The sequence below is a fragment of the Clinocottus analis genome, unplaced genomic scaffold, assembly GCF_023055335.1.
Source record: "Clinocottus analis isolate CAN_PGR_092001 unplaced genomic scaffold, fCliAna1.0.p SCAF_12, whole genome shotgun sequence".
Taxonomy (NCBI): domain Eukaryota; kingdom Metazoa; phylum Chordata; class Actinopteri; order Perciformes; family Cottidae; genus Clinocottus; species Clinocottus analis.
In genome coordinates, this window is record NW_027175843.1 from 16,879,243 (window position 1) to 16,900,339 (window position 21,097).

General features: G+C 40.5%; 1 protein-coding gene across 3 annotated transcripts in view; it reads left to right on the forward strand.

The window, feature by feature from the left end:
• The first annotated feature begins 874 nt into the window (after window positions 1–874).
• The window catches only part of pard3bb (par-3 family cell polarity regulator beta b), a 180,865-nt gene continuing 160,642 nt past the window's right edge, over window positions 875–21,097 (forward strand). For 2 of the 3 annotated variants that reach the window (XM_068572959.1, XM_068572960.1), the window contains exons 1-2: window positions 1,178–2,077; window positions 12,275–12,376. In XM_068572959.1, the coding sequence (XP_068429060.1) occupies window positions 1,961–2,077; window positions 12,275–12,376 (219 nt within the window). In that variant the 5' untranslated portion in view covers window positions 1,178–1,960. Of the gene's footprint in view, window positions 1,145–1,177; window positions 2,078–12,274; window positions 12,377–21,097 lie in introns of those variants that run through there. The other variant, XM_068572961.1, reaches the window with a different exon arrangement.

Below are 21,097 nucleotides of genomic sequence, written 5' to 3' on the forward strand. Positions count from 1 at the left end.
TCATTAGGTTGTGTACTATCATCAGTTGTCTGGTACACACCTTTATACTGTACATGCACATGGCTAGACTTTAAAGCTCTGACAAATCCATATATTTTTTAATGTTATTAACAATGCATGACACAAGAACTAGCTCAAAGTTATTTGAGCTCATTCCCCTTACCAGTCACTCCTCTCCTTTCACACCTAACATTTATTTAAAAACACATGTCTCTTTAACATACACATTTCAACACTTTAGCACTCCATCTTTATCTTTACCTTATACTTAATTTAATACACATTGCACTGTTGTTGTAATTGACTGTTGATTGTTATTTGTCTCGTCTAATGTCTCATGTCTAATGTGAACCTCCCGCCAAGGAAAATGCCTCGTTTGTGAAAACATTCCTGGCAAATAAACGGTTTCTGATTCAGAATGTTTTGGAGACCTAAGCAGCTTCAAAACATTTATTGCCAAGCAAGTTTACACATACGAGGAATGTGTCCTGGCGGGAGGTGCGTAACATTTAACAGAGTGCAATAAAATGGGAGCATGAATATTTACAGTACTGAATATTTACATTTGGAGCTACAGGATAAAAAATAAAGTTAAGATAAGAATAAAGTGCACGGAATGAAGTGGTTATGTAAAAGTGACAAGTGTAAGGTAGGTGGCAAGTGTATTTAAGAACAGAAGTGAAAGGCGGGTGGATGAATACATTAAAATCCTCATCTTTGATTAGTGGAGTTGCACATCACATGTTGCTGTTTGAGAAGTTGCTATGGATGCATGAATTTGCACATAAGCCCCACTCGCTTTCATTCCCGCAACAATGGAGTACGTCCCCTTTAAGAAAGTGACAGCAACAAGCGGCGCAGGAGCTGGTCAGGAACTGGCCAGGAGCGGACGGCGTTGAAGGAATCCCCCACTAAAAAAACTACTAAAAAACTTTCTCCAACACAGTGTGGTGTGTTCACCTCCGTCCCGTCTCCGACTGTGAACAATAACCGGTAACGTTAACGGTGTGTCGGGTGATGAAGTGGACGCCACTTTCCGCCGGGAGAAGAAAGGAAAAGTTGCGAGAGGAAAAAAAACCCTAAAAAAAAAACTTCTGAAATGATGCGCGAGCGACTGCATCCCTCCCTCCGCAGTTCAGCTAAGGTGGCTAACGTTAGCTTAGCGTAGGACTCTGGTGTGAAACGTTTGGATACGCGTGTATTTTAATCAGTCAGAACAAAGTGTTGTATAGTTTTACGGTGCTTTGGTGTTAGCGGAGGAGGGTATCGTACTACCTCGCATGGCCGACTGAAAGCACTCATCCTCGGCTTGTGTTGCCTGCAAGTCGCACCAGGTTTTCAGCGTCAAGCTAATCTTTTTTTAAATTTAATTTTAGCCAAGTGGAGCTAGCTGGGAGACAGCAAGTGTCAAATAAAGTTGACAAGAGTTAACACTAATGATATGACACGTACTTCCCGTTTACCAGCTGCTCTCCATCATGAAAAGACTGCAGTGTTTTTTTTTTAATTTTTAAAAAACGTTTTTTGGAAACTGAATATCACTACTTTGAGGAGACTTGACGAGCTTATAAAGACAATAACCCTCACGACCACATAATGAGAGAGTAATAACGGAACCGGATGTACTTGTGCTCGTGTCGTCATTATCACCCTGAGTTGTGGTTGTGAAATGTCAATTGGCAGTTTTAGTAAATAGCTCTGTTGACTCTGGACCACTTTGACAATCTGAGTCACTTTTTTTTGGGAAGAAGTTGGTTTGAGTGATGTAAGTAACCCAGAGTCACTCAATATCAGCGCTTTTCTATTATCTTTTTTTTGGGGGGGGGGGGCTTTATCAAGACTTTTGCACACTGGAGTTTGGAGCCCGTCTTGTATTGTAATCATCATCATTGTTCATCATCACCCTACATCCCGACGGGACCGCACCTTGGAGTAGGACGGAGAGAGAGAGAGCGCTACGATGAAGGTCACGGTGACATTTGGGCAGACCGGTGTGGTGGTGCCCTGCAAGGAGGGGTGGACTGTAAGGGACCTCATCCAGCAAGCCACCCAGAGATACAGAAAACTCCTGGAACAGGTACCACTCCTGTTTTTTTTAAAAACATTTTTTAAATGCACTTATTCGCAGTGACAATTGGCCTTTTGAGAGACATAGATTTGGTAAAGCTGCCCCAAATCCAGGCAAACTGTTACTTCCCTCAATGCACAATGTTTTTTTGATTAGATGCAGATATATTGGAAATAGATGACATGTGTATCCAGTCAGGACTGGCTATTGTTTTGACTGATACCAGTCTGCCAGACTAGTACAATAGCAATGCTTGTTGTGGATCTTCACGTTGCAGTTTTTGGATGCTTGCTATTAAAAAAAAGTATTATGATTTGAGGGTATCTCTGCTGGCACTGTGGTAGGTACATATACAGGTCGACTCACCTTGTTCATCGTCTTACTGACAGTGTGGTGTGTGAATGTGTCTTTCACACAAATGCAGCTCATTCCTCTGTGAGTGGCATTCGTTTTAGTCGTGAAATAAGCTTCATTTTCCCAGATACATGAACAAAAGCATGAAAAAATGACTTGTTTTGAGGCTATTTGACCTGCGAGCCATCAGTTAGCTACATTATTCATCGTCAGAGATAGTTTTGTAATAAAGTGTGAAGATTTTTATGAACCCTTAAGAAAAGAGGTAAGGCAACTTTTTATGAAACAGCATTTCCAGAGTGTTTGAGGAAATTCCCTGAAGTCATAAAAGAATAATCGAATGCTCTGTCATTTTTATATCATGAAAGGTCCGTATGATTTTCACATTCCAAAGTCTTGGGAAATTAGACAAAGCCATGGAGGTCCAGTTCTCCATAATTGCTGTATAAAAAATTAAAAGCATATCTGATATGAATTGTGATGGTCTAGACAGGCGCAGGCATGAGTCGTTTCCACTTAAGTTGTGAATGTAAAATGCAAATGACTCCCTCTTGTGATTCCTTTATGACTGCTGTTGATTCCCTGCGCTGCTCTCAGGGCAGGAACCTCGTGACCCCCATCAAACCACCGAATCTTCTCAGTGACTCGCTTCATATTGGCTCCATTATTCAAAGAGCACACCAGTCATATAGATAGATGGGCTCAGTCGTGATTGAAGGGGAGATGTCGGAGCTGTGTGTGTGTGTGTGTGTGTGTTTATATGTGGACAGATGGAGATGACCTCATTTTTTTCCACCCTCTACTTTCATCTACACACTCACACACACACACACACACACATATATATATATGTATGTATATATATATATATATATATATATATATATATATATATATATATATATATATATATATATATATATATATCAGCCCTGCCTCCTCGTAGCTTCTTGTGTTTTCCCTCCTTCGTCTCATTTATCATCCTTTTCTGCTCACAAGTGCATCGCCTCTTCACCTTCCACATTCCACGCCGGAGCTCACGCTTCCCTTTTCGTTTCAACTCGTCTTCCTCTTTGAACACTTCCTCCTTCACCTTCCGTTGTTCTTTATGAGATAACGCTGTTCCGTCTAGAGATAGAGATGAATAGCCTACATTTGAAATGTTTTAGGTCTCTAAATTAACAGGATGCACCACTAGACAGGCAAGAGCAATGTAAACAAACTCTAGGTCCAGGTAAAGTTATTTACTCCCAGTTTTAATCCTTTTCCCTTGTGTTGATTGTCCATTTAGGCTATATCTTGTTATATACCAAATATATGTAAAAGAAATCTGCATCAGAGTATTTTTACATCAAAACCTGCATCAAATCCCTTTCTTTTCTCTTCTGGAAAACGGTTTTAAATACGGTTTGATGACCTGGCTGCATGCATGCGTTCCTCTGCAATGCCAGAGCGGGTTGAAAACCGGTAAAGTATACCTTTTCTTTCTCATCTAACGACAGTGGTTTTGAGCTGACTGTCCTCTGTAACGGTATACGGCTCTAAAAACTCCACGTAAAGATTGTTTTCAACTCCTCTTGTAACTGTACGCCCCTCATATGAAGAAGCTATAGTCGCTTTAACTTGTGTTTCACTGCAACTTTAAAAAGTAACAAACGTTAACCTCCAAACTTATTGACTAATTATAGAATTTAAGTGATAATTTGAGCAATTTTTAGTGCTGGCCCACACATATATTAGGCTACTAAATTACCTGTACGGACATTATTTGCCTCGGAGTAACAGTAATTGATGATTTTTAATGAATGAATGCAAGATGAAGTTATTCATTTTCATTTCAGTTTGACTTAAAAAATGAAAAACAAAAAGATTAATGCACTCTCCATGCAGAGGAGCAGTTTAGGTCTATTTAAGGTCTGACACAAGAACACAAGCTGGCAACACTAGGTGTTATTAATGATAATAATGTTCACAGAGAGGCAGAATCAGTGCTCCAGGTGTGTTTTCCTGCAGCAGTGATATGTGTAACGATGCACCTCCCCGCTCTATCGATTAGGTCTCAGGGTGTTTTCAATCCTTTGCTTCCTGTAGGTGTGAATGGATTGGCTTGTTAAGTCCATGAACACTGTGTGCGTTTTGGCCTCCTACGAATCTCCTTCTTTCTCTTCTCTTCTCCCTCCTTACCTGTTTTCTCTCTCTCTCCCTTTCCTACTCTCTCCCACACCTTTGTCAGCACTTTCCCGTCTCGTCTACTTTTACGATGTTTACGTTCCTCTTTGTAATTTCTGTTTGTTTTGCCTCTCCTCACGCCCTCATTCATCCCACATTTTGATAGTTTTGGCCTCTTTCTCTTTAGATATTCTGTTTTTGTTTGTGTTCACTTTTTTTTCATCATTCCTTTTTCACCTCCTTTGACTGGCTTCTCCTCAACTTCTTTCTCCTCTTCCTCATTTCTCCTTCCTGGGATGGACGATACCTCTTCTCCTTAATTGCTTCATTTCATCCCCCTTGATTCTATCTTTGTATTTGTTTCTCGATGTATTTTTCATGCTCTCTTCCCATCACTCAGTCATTTCCCTGCAACACTAATCTGTTGTTGCTGTGTAATTATGGCTGTTAATGTGTACCAGGATTGGAAAACCAGGATATGTGTGTGTTGTAGAGCAGTCCGGTCCCTAATCCTCCCTCCCAGTGCTCGGCAAATCATGTTTTTAAATTGTCACAGAGACGGCTTGCTTTCCCGTCAGACTCCCTCCCTCTTCCCCTCCTCCCTATCGGCTTCATGCTACTCAGAAAGTATGCTGCGTGTATTAAAAACATTTTCTTTAATCTTGTGTGTTCCTGCGCAAGTCTACTGTAGATAACTGACTCTGGCAGTTATCGGCTGCTTTGTTCAGAGTTCCCACAGAGGCGCATTAAAATGAGCTAACACTTCGAATGGCATTAGAGCTACGTTTTAGTGAGTGGATTCTTGAGGTTTAGTCTTAAGTTAAGTTTCAGAGAGGTTTTATTTGATGTTTAAGTTGCATTGAGTTTTTTCCTTTACTATTAAATCACACTGATTGCAGACTAATTATTAAAATTTCTATGCCTGAACGTGAAAGACAATACTAGAGTGCTGCTGATGTATTTGTATGTGTGGTGAACTTTTTTCATACTACTTCATTGGAAAGTCTCCTTTTTCTGTGGACTCTCCCTCAGGATTTTCCTCGACTAAAGAAAGTCTTTGTCCTAGTCCTTAGTATACAATTTATTCGGCTTATCAATTCGTTGAGTTAATTGACGGATCTGTAAAACCGAGTTTCTCTGAAAATAATCACACAAAAGCACCACTTTAAATGTTTTGGGACAATTAATTAGCTCTTCATTCATTAAAAGACATTTTAGCTGCCTAGTAGGTATTTTAAAACGTATGCCTTGATATTACAACTTGTGGACAATGTGGATTTATAACGCAAAGAAGAAGCATTACACCATACACTGTATAAATGGTTATAATATAGCCATGATATTTAGCTCCAACGCATCCTCTCAGAGGGGTTTGAGGTCCTCATGGTAAGTGTCCTCGCAGATCAGTCGGCCTCTGGCTCGTCATTCAGCAAGTGTGTCATTATTTAGTTCATTTTCATTCACCTATCTTAATGCATCTGATAAACTAAGTGCACAACGATCTGTAATTATCTGTTATAAGACCAAGAAGCAAAATCAGCTTGCTGACAGCCATAATATGGAGCTATCACCCTTGATCAAGGAGCATGGCTCCAAAGTCTAAATTGTAGTCGGGGAAATAGAGAATGAAGGCAGTATTAAAGGAAAAAAAAAGAGACAATAGTGCACCAGGCTCTTGTAGAGAGGTAGCAGAGAGGAAATGAATAAACCTTTTGAAGAAATCAGAACAAAGATGATTAATGTAAAAAAAGGAGATAGCTGGCACGGCAAGGAGGATGTGTGGCCAGAGAACGAGGAGGAAGGGAGGGAGTGGAGCCGAGGTTGCTTTTCGAGGGGAGTTGTCAGGAAGTTATCAGCTTGTTGACAGACTTCTTAATTACCTTTGGCCAAACAGACTAGTGTGCAGTTGTGTGTTTATGGATGCATGTTTGTGGTTTCAGGTTTGATCGGCTGTATTCTGTGAAATATCAAACTGGATCACATTGACGTATCGGTATATATATTCCAGTGAGACATGACATGAGTTGCTAACTGTGTTGTGTGTGTGTGGTTCATATGGCCTTTTGTAAGCTGATGGCAGTGCGTGGACGCATGTAAATGCTTACACTCGCACATATAAGATAGATGTGTAGGAAAGGGTTCCTGGCTATGTGGGTGTGTGCGCTGTAGTTTCATTATCGAGGGCAGGAATGCTGATGAGGCGTGGCCAAACACGCTGATAAAATCATACAACATCCTGGACCCCTGCCAGAGAACAGGCAATTATTTCTGAGAGGGCGGGCAGTAGACGGGGAGACGCGTGCCGCTTTCTCTGCGGACAAACCGCAGGAATGTGTGGATCCAGACGGACACCTATTCTGTTCTAGTCTTTTCTATTCTACTCTCCAATTTATGTTGGGTGTAATGGCACACATGCTTTCCCAAATTATCCTGACAGGCTTGCCTCATAGCTGAATCATTCATTTATTGGAATGAATGCACTCGTATGCAGGTCTCCCTGGTTGGTTATTGTACCGTTTGACATGCTCGATTAGTTCTGAAATGACTGCTCACGAGACCGTTTAAAAAAAAATGAACACGACTAAAAATCTATTCTGACTAGTCATAATTAAATCTTAATTTCAACCCATTTAGGTATAGCTTGTTTCCTCTAATTAAGTGAGTGAAGAACCAGCTTGTTTACAGCTTAAATGTGGAATGTTAACATGGTAAATAATGGTGTACCTGACATTTCCACCAGCATTTGTCTTGCTTTTCTCAGAAGACAGGATTTGTTGCTGTGAGGTCACAAGATGGCTCAGAAGACAATTTAACTCATAGAGGGCCGCAGGAATGATTCCTAAAGCCTGGAAAAGAGTTTTTGGATGCCTGAAATAAGGATGTTGGTTAACAAAAGCTTTTAACATGTTGTTCTACGACATAACATGTCAGTAACCCAAACATCATTTCTCTGAACACTGGGCAGCCTTTAACTTAGTGGTGCTGACGTGAAGACTTCGGACTGGTTTGGTCCATTTACATTTAACTGTAACAGGTGGTCCGACAGACCTAATGAATAGTTTCAAAAAGCTTTAGAATCAGAAACGTTGAATTGGCAAGTAGGTTAGTACAAACGGGGAATTCGTTCTGGTGGAAGGTGCATCATAACAACATAACAGCAGCAACAACAAAGAATATTTAACTATACAATTATTCCAGGCAGACCTCACAATAACACAGTCCAGGTTCTGCTTACGGGGAAAAGGCAGACAGAAACTAGAGGAAGCTGAGGCAGTTGTAATGGTCGTGGACAGAAGGCTATGGCGATTCTCTGGGGCAGAGGCGAGGCAGGGAAGTCCAAACGGGCTGGGTCGGCAACGGGAAAGCAGGCGGAGGGTATTTCCTGGAGGGTTTGGCATAAATGCGTAGAACAATCTGGCCCTAAATGTGTTTTTGTGTGTGAAGCTGTGACCTAAATACAGAAGGGAGTGGGTGCAATAGGGTGGGCAGGTGGGAGTGATTAAGCTGATGAGGTGTGCATGGCTAACAGGTGCACTGAATGAGCTGATTAAGTGAGTGAACAGTTATTCCTGAATCTGCACACTCCGGTACAGTAGGTGGCGGTATGCACCTAGGAAAGTTAGTTGCGATCCGCCAGTCAAATTTATAGAAGAAGAAGAGATAGAAGGGAAGCTAAACTGGTCAACACCAACATTAGCTTTCTACTTTTGCAGATCACAAGTGGTGTTCTTTTGTGGGCGTTGTCTTGCAGAAAAATGTGTAAATATCAGTAATGGTAGTTTGCCATTTACAGAGCCTTTAAAAAGATAAATAATCCAAAATCCAATGAAAAATCGTAAAGGAACTAGTGCAACCCTAACTTCCAGCTTGACTTACACAAATGTATTGTCCCCGCAGCGACTATTTGCTGCTAAATCAGTACTCACTGCATTTGCAAAAAAATACTTTGTAGCAACAGTGCTTTACATTTCTGAGAAAGCTGTGATAAAACCATACCTCACCGTTTTCCCCCGTAGGGCCTTCGTATTGTAATTGTCGCCTTTTTGTCTGGAATTGTCTGTGAACTGACACACCCTGTTGCATTTGGAGCGGGTGTCTCACATTTTGTGCAGACAACATGACCTCCAAAGTTTTTGTTTTGTACCCGAGTCCACTTCTTTGCACGGCCTTCAGTTTTGAACAGCATGCATACCGAACTTGTGAGTCAACTGGCAGACTATAAGGGCTTACTGTGTGTGATAAAATGTGTGTGTGTGTGTGTGTGTGAGAGGGGGCGAGGGGGTGGGGGGAGCACACACCTGACAACACTATTATCTACATATTGTTTTAACTCGGGTGGGATTTTAACTACAACCTAATAATAATTTCTAGACCGTGTCCTGAGAGATAAATACCTAAAATTGCCCAAGATTATCTGTAATGGTATCAGGAAAAACACTGTATTAAGTGCTAATCCCCCTGATTTTGAGATTAGATCAGGGTGTTTACGACTCTTATCTTCAGTCCTACAATATCTGAGTGTCCCTCTAGGTTTTTAAACTGCCAGACTTGGATGCACAGGGATGTAACGCATTATCGATGCACTCCCCCCGGAATATCAGATTAGATCAGTGTGCTCGCAGCACTTATCTCTCAGCCTCTCCATCTCTTGTTGTCTTAGCGCCGCTTGCTTACTGTAACCCGAGATCAAAGAGGGTTGTTGACCTAAAAACAACAGCAGGTCACCAAAGAAATGAGGCTGTAGGATGTTTGTGTTTCGCAAAATCATTCTATCACCACATTTACTGCTTTTTTTCCTTCTGTAATGTATGCATGTATCATTTGATAATGATTTTTATTTTAGTATTTGATAATTTTAAATGTATTTATGTATATTTTCAAAATGTTGATTACAATTAATGCAAACATGTAAAGTGATTTATTCAGACCAACAGCGAAAATATGGTCCAGGCCCACAGCTCTTACTATAAATGGGTTGCCATGTCTGAACTAAGCTAATAGTAACAGTGAATAAAAGACAGCTTGACCATATGAATTCAGCCAGCAATGTGACGTATTTCTAGTCTGAAAGTCTTGTAATGACATGAAATGGAGAAAAGAAAGCATCTTTTGGTTTGTGATTGTATGGCATAACATGAAAAGAAAATATTATTATTATTTTTGCTGGATAAATGACAAATAAAGTTATTTATTATAATACATTGCTTTCCATTGACCAATTCAGCACAAATATATATATATATATATATATATATATATATATATATATATATATATATATATATATATAAAAAGATTTACTGTAAACACATTTTCTAGACTAGATTGCTAAACCATGCTAAAATGGCAAATTGCCCCGAGGCCTTGGATCCCCAGGGTCCCCAAAAGCTCCATGTTTACGATGTGTCAAATGGTTTGTTGTCGGTTTGATGAACTGCTAATTATTTTGGGACCAAGCACCTGGAAGGCACAATATGAACTGTACTGCGGGATCAGCAGGGGCCCACAGGACAGCCAAGGTTGTGGAGTCGATGACCAGCGTGGGCTTTGTTGACAGTACAGGCTAGCTTATGAGTTTGCTTGATAGAATTATAGTTTGGAAGTAATATTTGACTGTTAGCAAGCCAACGAAAATGTGACTCTTAATGCTTCTCTACAGTCTTGTTACGAAAGAATGCCTAACTGTCGAGGCGTAGCTTGTTACGTTGCTCGTGCAGTGACTCATCGTTTGTGTGGGGATGATGGATCGAGTATTTGCCATCAAACCAGTAAAGACAAAATCTCACACTCTGGGGACTCATTCTGAAGCCCGAGGGGTAATATAAGTCTTTGTGAGCTGTTGTGTAAAAAGCCGAGGGCAGAAGACATACAAAATAATTTTACGCGACACTTTGGCACTGAAATATTTCTGAGTAAAAACAACAACATTCACATGCCTTGTCCCAGAGTTAATATGCCCCCAAACCCTGATTGATAGTGCTCAAGGAAGATAAACAAAAGAGACATTAAAACAATGTAAACACAGTGTTGAACATCTCTCTTTCTCTCTCTCTCTCTCTCTCTCTCTCTCTCTCATACATGTGGCCTGGGTGTCAGCCAAGTCAGTGTTACAATGGAGTCATACAATGAATCCCATCAGGGAGGAGGGAGAGACAATTTAACAGTATAAACAGCCACATTGGCAGAGTATTATGTAAGAGGGATGTTTGAAAAGCCATTGAAATGTCTTTTTTTTATTTTTTAAATATGGACCCAGGCTAAATTTAACTTGGGATAAACACATTGTCTCTACACAAAAATTCAAGGAAGAAAACAGCCATGTTTGTAAGTGTCTTGAATAATATCAGCTGGCATCAGGTGCCAGTTCAGTTATTTTTCTCATATAACACAAACGAGTCAACCACATGTCGTTGCACTTATCAATGACGGACGACATGATTGAAGTCTGGTAAATAGCAGTGGCTTCACAATTAAACAGGTGTGTCAGGCAATAACTTTACTACTGCAAGCCTTACTACACTCACTAAGTGCATTTTAACATGTTATTTGTTTTTCATGCTGTTTCTTTTAACTTGGTAGGAAACGTTGGGGGACAACTGAGTGACATAACGTTATTTTACTTTTGAAAAAAAGTCATTAAGCATTCAGCAGTGAAAGGAGTTGTTAATTCTAAACATATCTTTGCCCTTTAGCCTTCATGAACACAGCTGAGTTACACGGCCAGAACCCCAAATACGGACAAGCACCATCAAACCTTCCCACCTGGTTATGGAAAATTAATTATATTTCCTCTGCTGGTTAACAATATGTATTTAAAAGTTAAAATGGGAATCAAATTTCATTAATAAACGTACAAGAAAACTAATTTACGCCATCAAATTCTTTGGAAAGTGCGAGTAAGTTATTAATGCAAAGTTCTTTGATGCAGAGTTTGATATTAGTGAAGGAACTGGTATTGACATTGAGTCTCTCTGGGACATCCAGGGACACAGCGTGTCTCGCTCTTTCTCACCCTCTCCCTGATGGGAGCGTTTGAAAAGCATTGACAAGCACCTGACCCTAAAAGAGTGATTTAATGGAGCAGCACCCCGTGACGGGTTGAGTCATACCTTTCCTTAGGCTGCTTGTGGTTTCCCCCGTCCGTGTGTGTGCGTATATATGTGTGTGCGTGTGTGTGCGCACGTGTGTGTTGTCTCAATACGTTGTTCAACAACCGGCTCTATGTAGTCAGCTGTCCGGTGCACTGTCGATGTCATTAATCACAGACCCAACACAGCGGAGAAAGGGCCAGGCTCTAATCTGTACAAGGCACCGAGGGAAAGATGTGGAGGAGGTAAAGGGAGCGAAAGAAACAAAGTCGAGAGCAGAACTGGGAGGTGGAGTTGAACCGGGAGAGCCAGGCCTGACATAAATGAGGAGCTGGTGACCAGAACAGTAGGAGACGCCTTCTTCTTACTTTTTCGGTGACACCATCAACCAACCACCAATTCATTATTTTATATTTTTGTATTTTACTATTGAAACCTCTGTACTTGTGGCTTCATTTATTCCAACAGTGATGAACCTGGAAATGACTGTAAATTAAAAAACGTAGTCAGAAACTCTGTAACATACACTCAGCAGGTATCATGTTCATTCACACACCGAGTTGTTGATTAATGTTTGTCATGTTCTGTGTTATAGGAGGGAGATTTCCTGGTTCGGACTCACCATGTTGAATACTGCGACGGGGGGATTCTGGACCCCGATGACATCCTCAGTGACCTGGTGGAAGACAAGGACAAGGTGAGAACCTCTCAATAAAAGGTCACGTTTTATGTTCGCTCCTGCTTTTAATTTGAAAAGACATCAAAGAGTTCCTTTAATATATGAACACACATTGTGAAGTCATCAGTGGTCTTATGTGACTGTTTAGTGAACTCCTAACAGCCGCGTAACGTGTGTATTCTCAGTTAATAGACTGATAGCAAACACAATGGCCCGTTTCCTGAGTGACCAACAGTAAGCAGTGGACGCAGACGTGCGTGTGACTAACCAAAGAAGCTCTTGCTTCCAACAAAGAGCTACAAAATCACTGTTTTTAATACTCCATCCCTCAAGCCCTTTTGATACCTCTCCTTTAATGCATAGAATAAAGTTTGCGTTATAACCGTGAATAACACTGTGCTCTCGCATGTATGTGCATGTTCGGATGTTTGAGCAGGTATCTGTGCCTGAAGTGTGTGTGTTCACACACCTAGTATTGAGCTGCAGTGGCCTGTAAGCCACTCTCTTGGATAAAATATTGCCTCACAAGCAAAATTCAAAGGGAAAAGGTTTTAACTCGCCTTCAGCGTTAGGCAGTCTTATTAGCAATTCACTTTTAGAGACTTCGCAAACTCAATCCCTATATCCCGTTTTTATTATTTCCTCCCCGAGGAATGTGTCGTTTTTCATTTTCCCTTTCGGAAAGTGAAGGTTTTTTCATACTGTCACATAGACTCCGGCATTATTAGAAGGTGATAAATGGCTGAGATTAAGAGCTTCTTGAACCATGACATAGGACCTTAAATTAATCTGGAATCTTCTCTTGGTGGCTCGGCACATTAAAACAGTATCAACATTATTTAATGAGCCCGTGTCCTATGCTGGACTGAATTTTTTATTTAGTTCACAGCTTTCAAAAACCCAAAGAAACCTACTGGCGAGCAAATGTAATGCACAGTGTATGCTCCTGTCCTCGGCTCATACTGCATGCCTCTAAGCATGTATTAATACTGCAGGATTTGTTGGAGATTTTATGAACTAATTAAGAACAAAGTTGCATTGGTTGGCAATTTCTCTCGGGGCTGTAAGGACCTTTGGGAAGAACTGAAGTCTCTCTCTCTCTCTCTCTCTCTCCCTCTCTCTCTCTCTCTCTCTCTCTCTCTCTCTCTCTCTTTCTCTCTCTCTCCTCTCTCTCTCTCTCTCTCTCTCTCTCTCTCTCTCTCTCTCTCTCTCTCGAAACAGGACTATTGCCGCAGTGCACGTCCAAATATTCATCCTTTCGGTTGAAATCTTGTTTTTTTTAGATCTTGTGACGAAGACAATTTTGTTCATGTAAATATAGCTAAATGAAAAATATATAATCCAATGTTATTAACAGTGTTTCCTCTGCTGTGGAAATTTGAATCACGTGAACTATTTTACAGTATAGAAATAGAAATGAGCTCCAAAGTCTCAAAGTTGGTCGGGGGAGTGACATGACACGCTAAGCCGCAGCCTGGGGGCCATATCATTCAGTGACAGGAGCAATAACAGAGTCAGGAGACCAGCCACTGACCCGGGGGATTACTATTATGAGAGCCTGTTGCCATGGTTTTGTAGAGAGCTGCATACGCTGGTCCTGCTGTTAGCTAGTTGTCACTTTGCCCTGTGCCGCTTGAAACTTTCACAATGGAACGTAAACCATATTGTCTGTGGCATGCACACTCCTTTCTGCTCACAATCCCTTAATGCCAAAGTTATTTATAGCCCTTTTCAGACCTTCATACCTTCATGTTATGGCAAATTCACATGTCGGTCTCACGTCTGAATGAGAACTATGGTCACCTTCTAGGCAAAAGGTCTCGACTGCATTCTTACTGGGTCGAACTAACTAACGTTTTTGTATCTCTTTTCGTCGTAAAAAGATTTACTTAAAGGCTAAAAGGAGCGTACGGTAAAAGGTGCAGAGAGAGCGAGATAATCTCAATCTTAATCCCGTATGCACAAAGAACATAAATCAGTTTAATAAACTAGCAAACGCTCCGACATAGCTCATTTTAAGATGAGGAGGTTATTTTAATTAGTGATCACGATACAACTTTTCCCGATACATGGGCTTTGGGTATCGGCCGACAGATTCGATACCGGTGTTCAATTAATACGCCAAATGCCTCGCTGCAGGCTTGACTTCAACAAAGCTTTGCTTTCCTAACTTTGGAAAATGAAATGTAATACATAAATACATACATATAATAAATAGGCTGACTTGTTATATATTAAAATAATGGCATCCGACACCAGATGGCTTATTGTCACCCCGTACTCGATCCAGCTATTAGAGTCAGTACGTATTCTATTTATATCAGATCGATCTCTATTAGTTTCTTCCCCTTCCAATCCTGATTCAATTTGAATCACAATTTGATGCAAATGTAAGTGAAGGCATTACCATTCAAATGCACTTCAGTACGTATGTCATTAAATTAAGCATCGCCGTTCCCTCGAGCCTGACTTTTTCCCAGTTGAGTAGTATGTCAGCCTGTTGCTCGCTGGTTGCTAGTTATCACATGCAGTCTTTTCTGTGGCCTTCGCTACCTTTTTAATAGGCTTCTAATGAGAAAACCGCGAGTCACTGCTGAGTTTACCGACATGCTCTGGGGCACCAGGGAAGGAGAGCTGCACTGCTCACAGTGAACATGTATTGAGGAAGCTTTGAGTTAAAAGGAAGTGTTTCCTGGATAAGCACTTAGTCATTTAAATAGTAGGTCTAGAGCTAGAGCTGGTTTAGCAGGTTTCTGTATCGAGGTTTGAGTTATTATTATGGCATATGATGCATACGGTATTTATTGACGTTTTTTCTTTTTAGTCTCAACTATTTCCTGAGCTCTCCCTCCTCATACTCGGTCACACGTGACAGTGAGGCTTTTTCTTAATGTCCTTCTGAATGCGGGGAAGTTGCACAAAATAAATACCTTTGTGGCACAGAAACTAAAATACAAAAACAAGCACATAGTACAAAATACACATTTCAGTACGGGGATCAAATAATGTGTCACACACTAATACACCAAAACACACATATGGTGAGACACACAAAGACACACACTGAAGTGAAACGTATAGTATGATACCCAGCAATACACACTTCTGAGCACCAAAGATTGCATATGAAATGAAAGTGTGAAATATTCATTGGATTCTGGAGCGAGGCTCTCACAGTATTACTGAGCTGAGATGAATAAATGGCTCCTAATCCCAGATGAGTGTTTTACTGTAGCCAGACTCAGACTGCCGGCTATAACCACAAAGAAAACAGAGAAGATTTTTTAGGTCTGCTAAAGACAGAGGTCAGAAATACAGTTTAAAAAAAAAAAAATCCATGGCTGAAATATACCCAAGAGATGCATTTTAAGAGAGAGGGCTCAAATGTATGGATGTTTGAATGATATTTATGGAGCAACTGTAAGGAAGTGCATATCAGTATGTGTCTATATACTTGGCAGCTCTCTATATCTGCATATCTTGGATATGCAGAAAAATGTATATCAGCAATATAACAGTACAATACAAACAAAATATATGGCAAAGTCGCTCAACTTTGACTGTTTGTGCAAGCGGTTTATCTGCCACACTATAAGTAATGTATTGCTTCCATGAATTATCTACACACAGAGCTACAGTAGAAGGCCAATGAAGCCATTTATTACAATCATAAAAACATGCACCTTTCAAAGGAAACATGGTTCATTAGCTGGACCCTAAACAAGGTGAAAAACAAAGCTGTAAATCTGTGTGGTGTGCAAAAGTGCTGGGCGTTACATCCAAAGAATTGTGACACGGTATTTTTAGGATAATAACAGGATATCGGTATACCGCCCCTGTGCAAGTTTTCCTGAATATTATTTTGGCCAATTTTCATAATATCTCCCTTGCATGTTGTTTTTTCAAGCCCACTCAGAGCTTCGTGCCAAAGAAAATGAAAAGTAAGCAGGGCGTATGGACTCCCATCAGCAGCTCATTTATCAGGAAGTGTAAGTCCTAATGTCTTTTTCCCATCGTGTAGGTATTGCAGGAACTGCCTCACAGAGACCACGGGTGGATTAAAATGTTAGCTGGTAATGAAGAGAGAGATAGAGAGAGAAAGAGAGATAGTTAGAGAAATAGAGGGGGGATAAGACTGTTGCCTTGTGTGATATTAATTATTAAATGATTAACACATGCACCCACAGAGCGTGCACAGAAACCATTTAAACTAACTCTTTGTCTGAAGAGCTTGACGTTCAAAAGGTTTCTTGATGGTATCTCATTATATTTCCATGGGAGCATTATCTCGTGTGCAGAATCTTTTTTTCTCTCCATCTTTTCCATGTTTTTCTGTTCAGAAACTTATATTCATTGTCTGGAAGTACCTGCTTTTGTATAAAAAGAAAAAGAAAAAACATGCACACAGGGTCACTGCATGCATCCATTTAAAGTTCCTTTCATCTTTTTTTCTGTTTGCTGATGCACACAATGCATTCCCTGACTTTATTAGTGTGCAGAATGGGCATTTATATACACATACTTGAACTTTGGCTTTTTAACACAGACTGACAGACACCTTCAAATCATTAATTTAGACAATACATTTCTAAAAATCATAACACAATATGATCCCAGCGTTAGGATGTAATAATACACCTGTAATCCTGGATACCAGTGATACATTACCGTGTTTGACCTATTTAGAAACCCTTTGGAAAGACTATTTGAACACAAGCGAGACTGGAAATAGGGCGGCTCTCCATGAGCAGCGCTTTAATCAAGGATAATTGTGCCAATCATTATTTATCCGATTGATAGCTACACACACATACACAGAACATGGCAAAGGGTGTCATTTTATTGCATCCTCATTCAGATACTGTTAGCCTCTATTTGTTCTGCTTTGAGCAAAATGATTATAATCATGAGCGGATGTGTTTTACTCAAAGGCTTTTTTACATTGTTCCTCTCCCACAATATCAGTGTTTATGATGCAGGATCCAACTTTTTTCTATCGTCCAAGATGGATCTCTGCAGTAAAAAACTGATTCTGATACCCTGAGCTGAGGTATTGGAATCGGTATTAGGAGAGGGAAACAAAGCTGGTTATATTTTCTTTTCAGTTTTCAATAACTGACCCTGAACTGTATTGGTAACCTTCTTGTTTCATTAATCTGTTTCCTTATCTCCAATTAGTTTGTAGATAGAAGAGCTTGTCAGATCTCTGGTGTTCTTGGAGTTCTCCCGTGGGCACATCCTCCGACTAATGTGGTTCAATAAGGTCCACAATGCCACAATAGTGCACTTTTCTGGAAAACCGTTGGTAAACTGCCTTGTTAATCCTGTTAAAATACACTTTGAATTGATGGAACTTGAAGGATGTCTGGCGATTATACTGTCTGGCTTGCTGATGAGATGAAACAACCTTAAACAGTTAGACTTGGATACGTTGAGATGGACAGTTGGTGGACTCAAGCCAACTCAGTGGGGAGTAAATTGTGTGTGTGTGTGTTTGTGTGTGTGTGTTTGTGTGTATTTGCCCCCACGGGTGTATGTGTTGGTTTTCCCAGTCAGCCAAAACCATTTGCCGCAGAAGACAATCAGGCCAACAGTTCATCTCTCAGCTTCATTAATATTTAAATAATGTTCTCATTTTCTCATTTTTTTTTCTTGAACTTTCTTTCTGTCTGATTTACTTTCTGTTCTCTTTTGGCACATTTTGCCATGCCATCGGGGGTGGCGAGGGTAGTAGCGGGAGGAGGAGCATGGTAGAGACGCACAAGCAGACAGACTGGCGTTTATACAGGCGTGTGCGTCTGCCGTGTTGGCAGAGCGGCGACATATTTAAAATGGGTTTAAAATGTGCAAGGGAGATAAACTTTATACTTTGTCAAAGAGGAGACGCTCCTTTGTTATATTCTCAGAAAGAAGAGGTCAAGAAGTGATATCTGAGGAAATGTTTCTAGGCTGAGGAGGTGAAACATCACCTGCGTTCAGATAAAGCTGACTTCAGCCGAATTGTCTTTTTCTCTTCTGCTTGTGTTTCCGCATTTTCTCGCGTTATTCAAGCCTGCATGCAAATCAAAGGTCGGAGATGGGCCAGACCTTTGTGAACATGTTTATTCTCTTTTTATTTGATTAAGAAGAAGAAAACCTCTTTACCTCCTCTAACAACTCTAATCCTACTTTGAAATGCTTTCACCGCCAGTTAAACCAAGATAATTAGGATAATTGAAGGTCACTACCATACCAGAATCATTAGCAAAGTCGCAAAATCTCTGACAACGAGGAAATTATTCGGAGCAGGTTTCCAGTTATCAGCGGGCCCTTCCCTCCCTTCTGCGCTCGCTAATTCTACAGTTTTCCATTACCATGATCATGCGAACTCTGCTGATCGCTGGTAAATACCACAAGCTGCTGCTGCTAACAGACGCAGCTCTGTAAAACTTGATCATTTGTGTCTGTCGTTCGGTCTCAGGGCCGCCTTTTGTAACTTATGGCATGCATTAATGCTATATTTGCCAGACGTGATAGTTCTGGATACAAATGAATCAATTAAGGCTCTTGCTAAAATGTTCATTTTGCAAGTGTGAGTGAGAAACGATCACGTCGTGCTGCTGCATAATCTATTTAGACGTGCACCTACACAGACATAAACACACATGCAATAGTAATTTGGCCGAGCTAATGTAAAGTGTTGCATCATTTACAGATGGCTTGCTGTCATCAATGATTGTGTGAAGTCGTTTTAGCATCTACAGCAGAGCTGGAATATAATTGTGGACATTCATCATTGCCGATCATTTGACTTTAACTTTTCATAAGGCAATTAACCGTGGGGCTATTAGCTCTGCTTTGTCGAAAACACATACTTTAACTCCAAATACAGCTTTTGATTTTTTTGGGGGAAAGTAACATTGCAGATTAATTTTAATGTTTTGTGCGAAAGTCATATCATGTCTCTATGTCTTTGTTTGCAGCCTGTAGCTCCGCTAGGTGGAAGAGGGATAAGGAACTCAGAGCCGTACAGAATATAATATTATTCACATATGTTGTTAAAATTCTGACTTGGTCTGTCAGCATGAACTTGGATATATCTTCTGGAGATGAATGAATGGGTTTGAAGGAATATTGGTTTCCAAGAATGGCTGAGGTAATGGGGATTAGTACAACAAAAAAACAGGAAACACAAGGAAAGCACAAATGGAGGTGTGGAAGGACTTCATTGTATTAAATGTACCAGAAGACACACCAATGCAGAGCAAGCTCTCTAGTTCTAACCCTTTTCAGTGTCTCCTCCTCTCTTCATCAAGCTCTCACACTCGTGGTGGACACGTCTGTCCTCTATACCCCGTCTCCTTCCCTTTCTCTTTTTCCCCATTCCCTTTCCATCTTTTTTCCTTCCCAGCTTAGCTCTGTCATTTCGAGAAGCAAAACACCAGCCAGTCAGAATGAGGCAATTATGACCCAGCTGGAAGGGTTATTATGTGTAATGCCCCATAATTCTCTTCTACAGTTTTCATCATAAATGGCATGTACATTACGTCTCTGGAGTATATATATCCACACACACACACACACACACACACACACACACACACACACACACACACACACACACACACACACACACACACACACACACAAAGCTGTATTTAAAGCATTGATGATGCAGTTTTAATGTGATTATTTATAGCTGCTTATTCTGGTGTGACAAGATAATGAAGACAATAGACACCAGACAGTATTTGATTGGATTTTTATGGACAGCATTCTGTGTAAGTTATGTATTTGTGCGTTAAGGTAGTTGATGATAAGGTTCTTATATCATTTTGTGTGTGTGTGTGTGTTCCTGGTGAGCACATCGGCATTAATTGAACCATGACCCAGATCAAAACAATGCGACTTGAAAGGGATTAGGAAAACACGCAGACATATTGAGGAACAGCAATTTGTGTGGGTGGCCCCTGACACAGTCTGCATTTAATCCAGACATTCAAATCCCCGGCAATTTAACAAAAACCTGAGACGTAAACCAAGCAGACAGGCATCCACCGGATCTCATTGTTCACCTCCAACCATTGTGTTGATTTTAATAATCACATAAACATGAAGTATTATTCATCTCAGAATCCTATGATCCTGCATGAAAGATGGAGGGAGGGAGAAAGGGAGTGAGTGAGGGATGGATGGAGATGAAGATAGTGTGCAACTCTGTGTTGTCCACACAGCATATCTTCAGCAGAAAACTTTTTTATAATTTGGTTAGCCAGTAATTGCTACATGGCTCACACCTTCTGAAAACACCTTTAATTGCCTATTTCATACGGCCAATGACTGCCCTCTGACTCCTCGCTCACTGGTTGATAATTGCCTCACTTTTATTGTTTAGCTAACGAGACTACCAGTACACACAGTAATGTACGTTTCTGAAACCGAGCCGCTGCTACGCCAGCTGACTGCTTGGTTTATTTCATTTAGTCAAGATTGTATAAATCTTATACGATGACTTCAATCCTTTGTTGACACGGCCGCTTGTTTTTCTATTTTGAATCAAGTTGTTTTTTTATGATGCTTTACATTACAATTGCGTGTTGTTTTCTCTCACACAATACAGCAGTGGTTAGAGATCAATTTTGATCAATTTTATTGGGCTCTAGCAGTATTAATCGACAATTCAGGTGAAACCGTTTGCCTTTATTTTTATGTTAAACCAAAACCAAATATTTGGCAATACGGTCTCACCATCCATCTGAA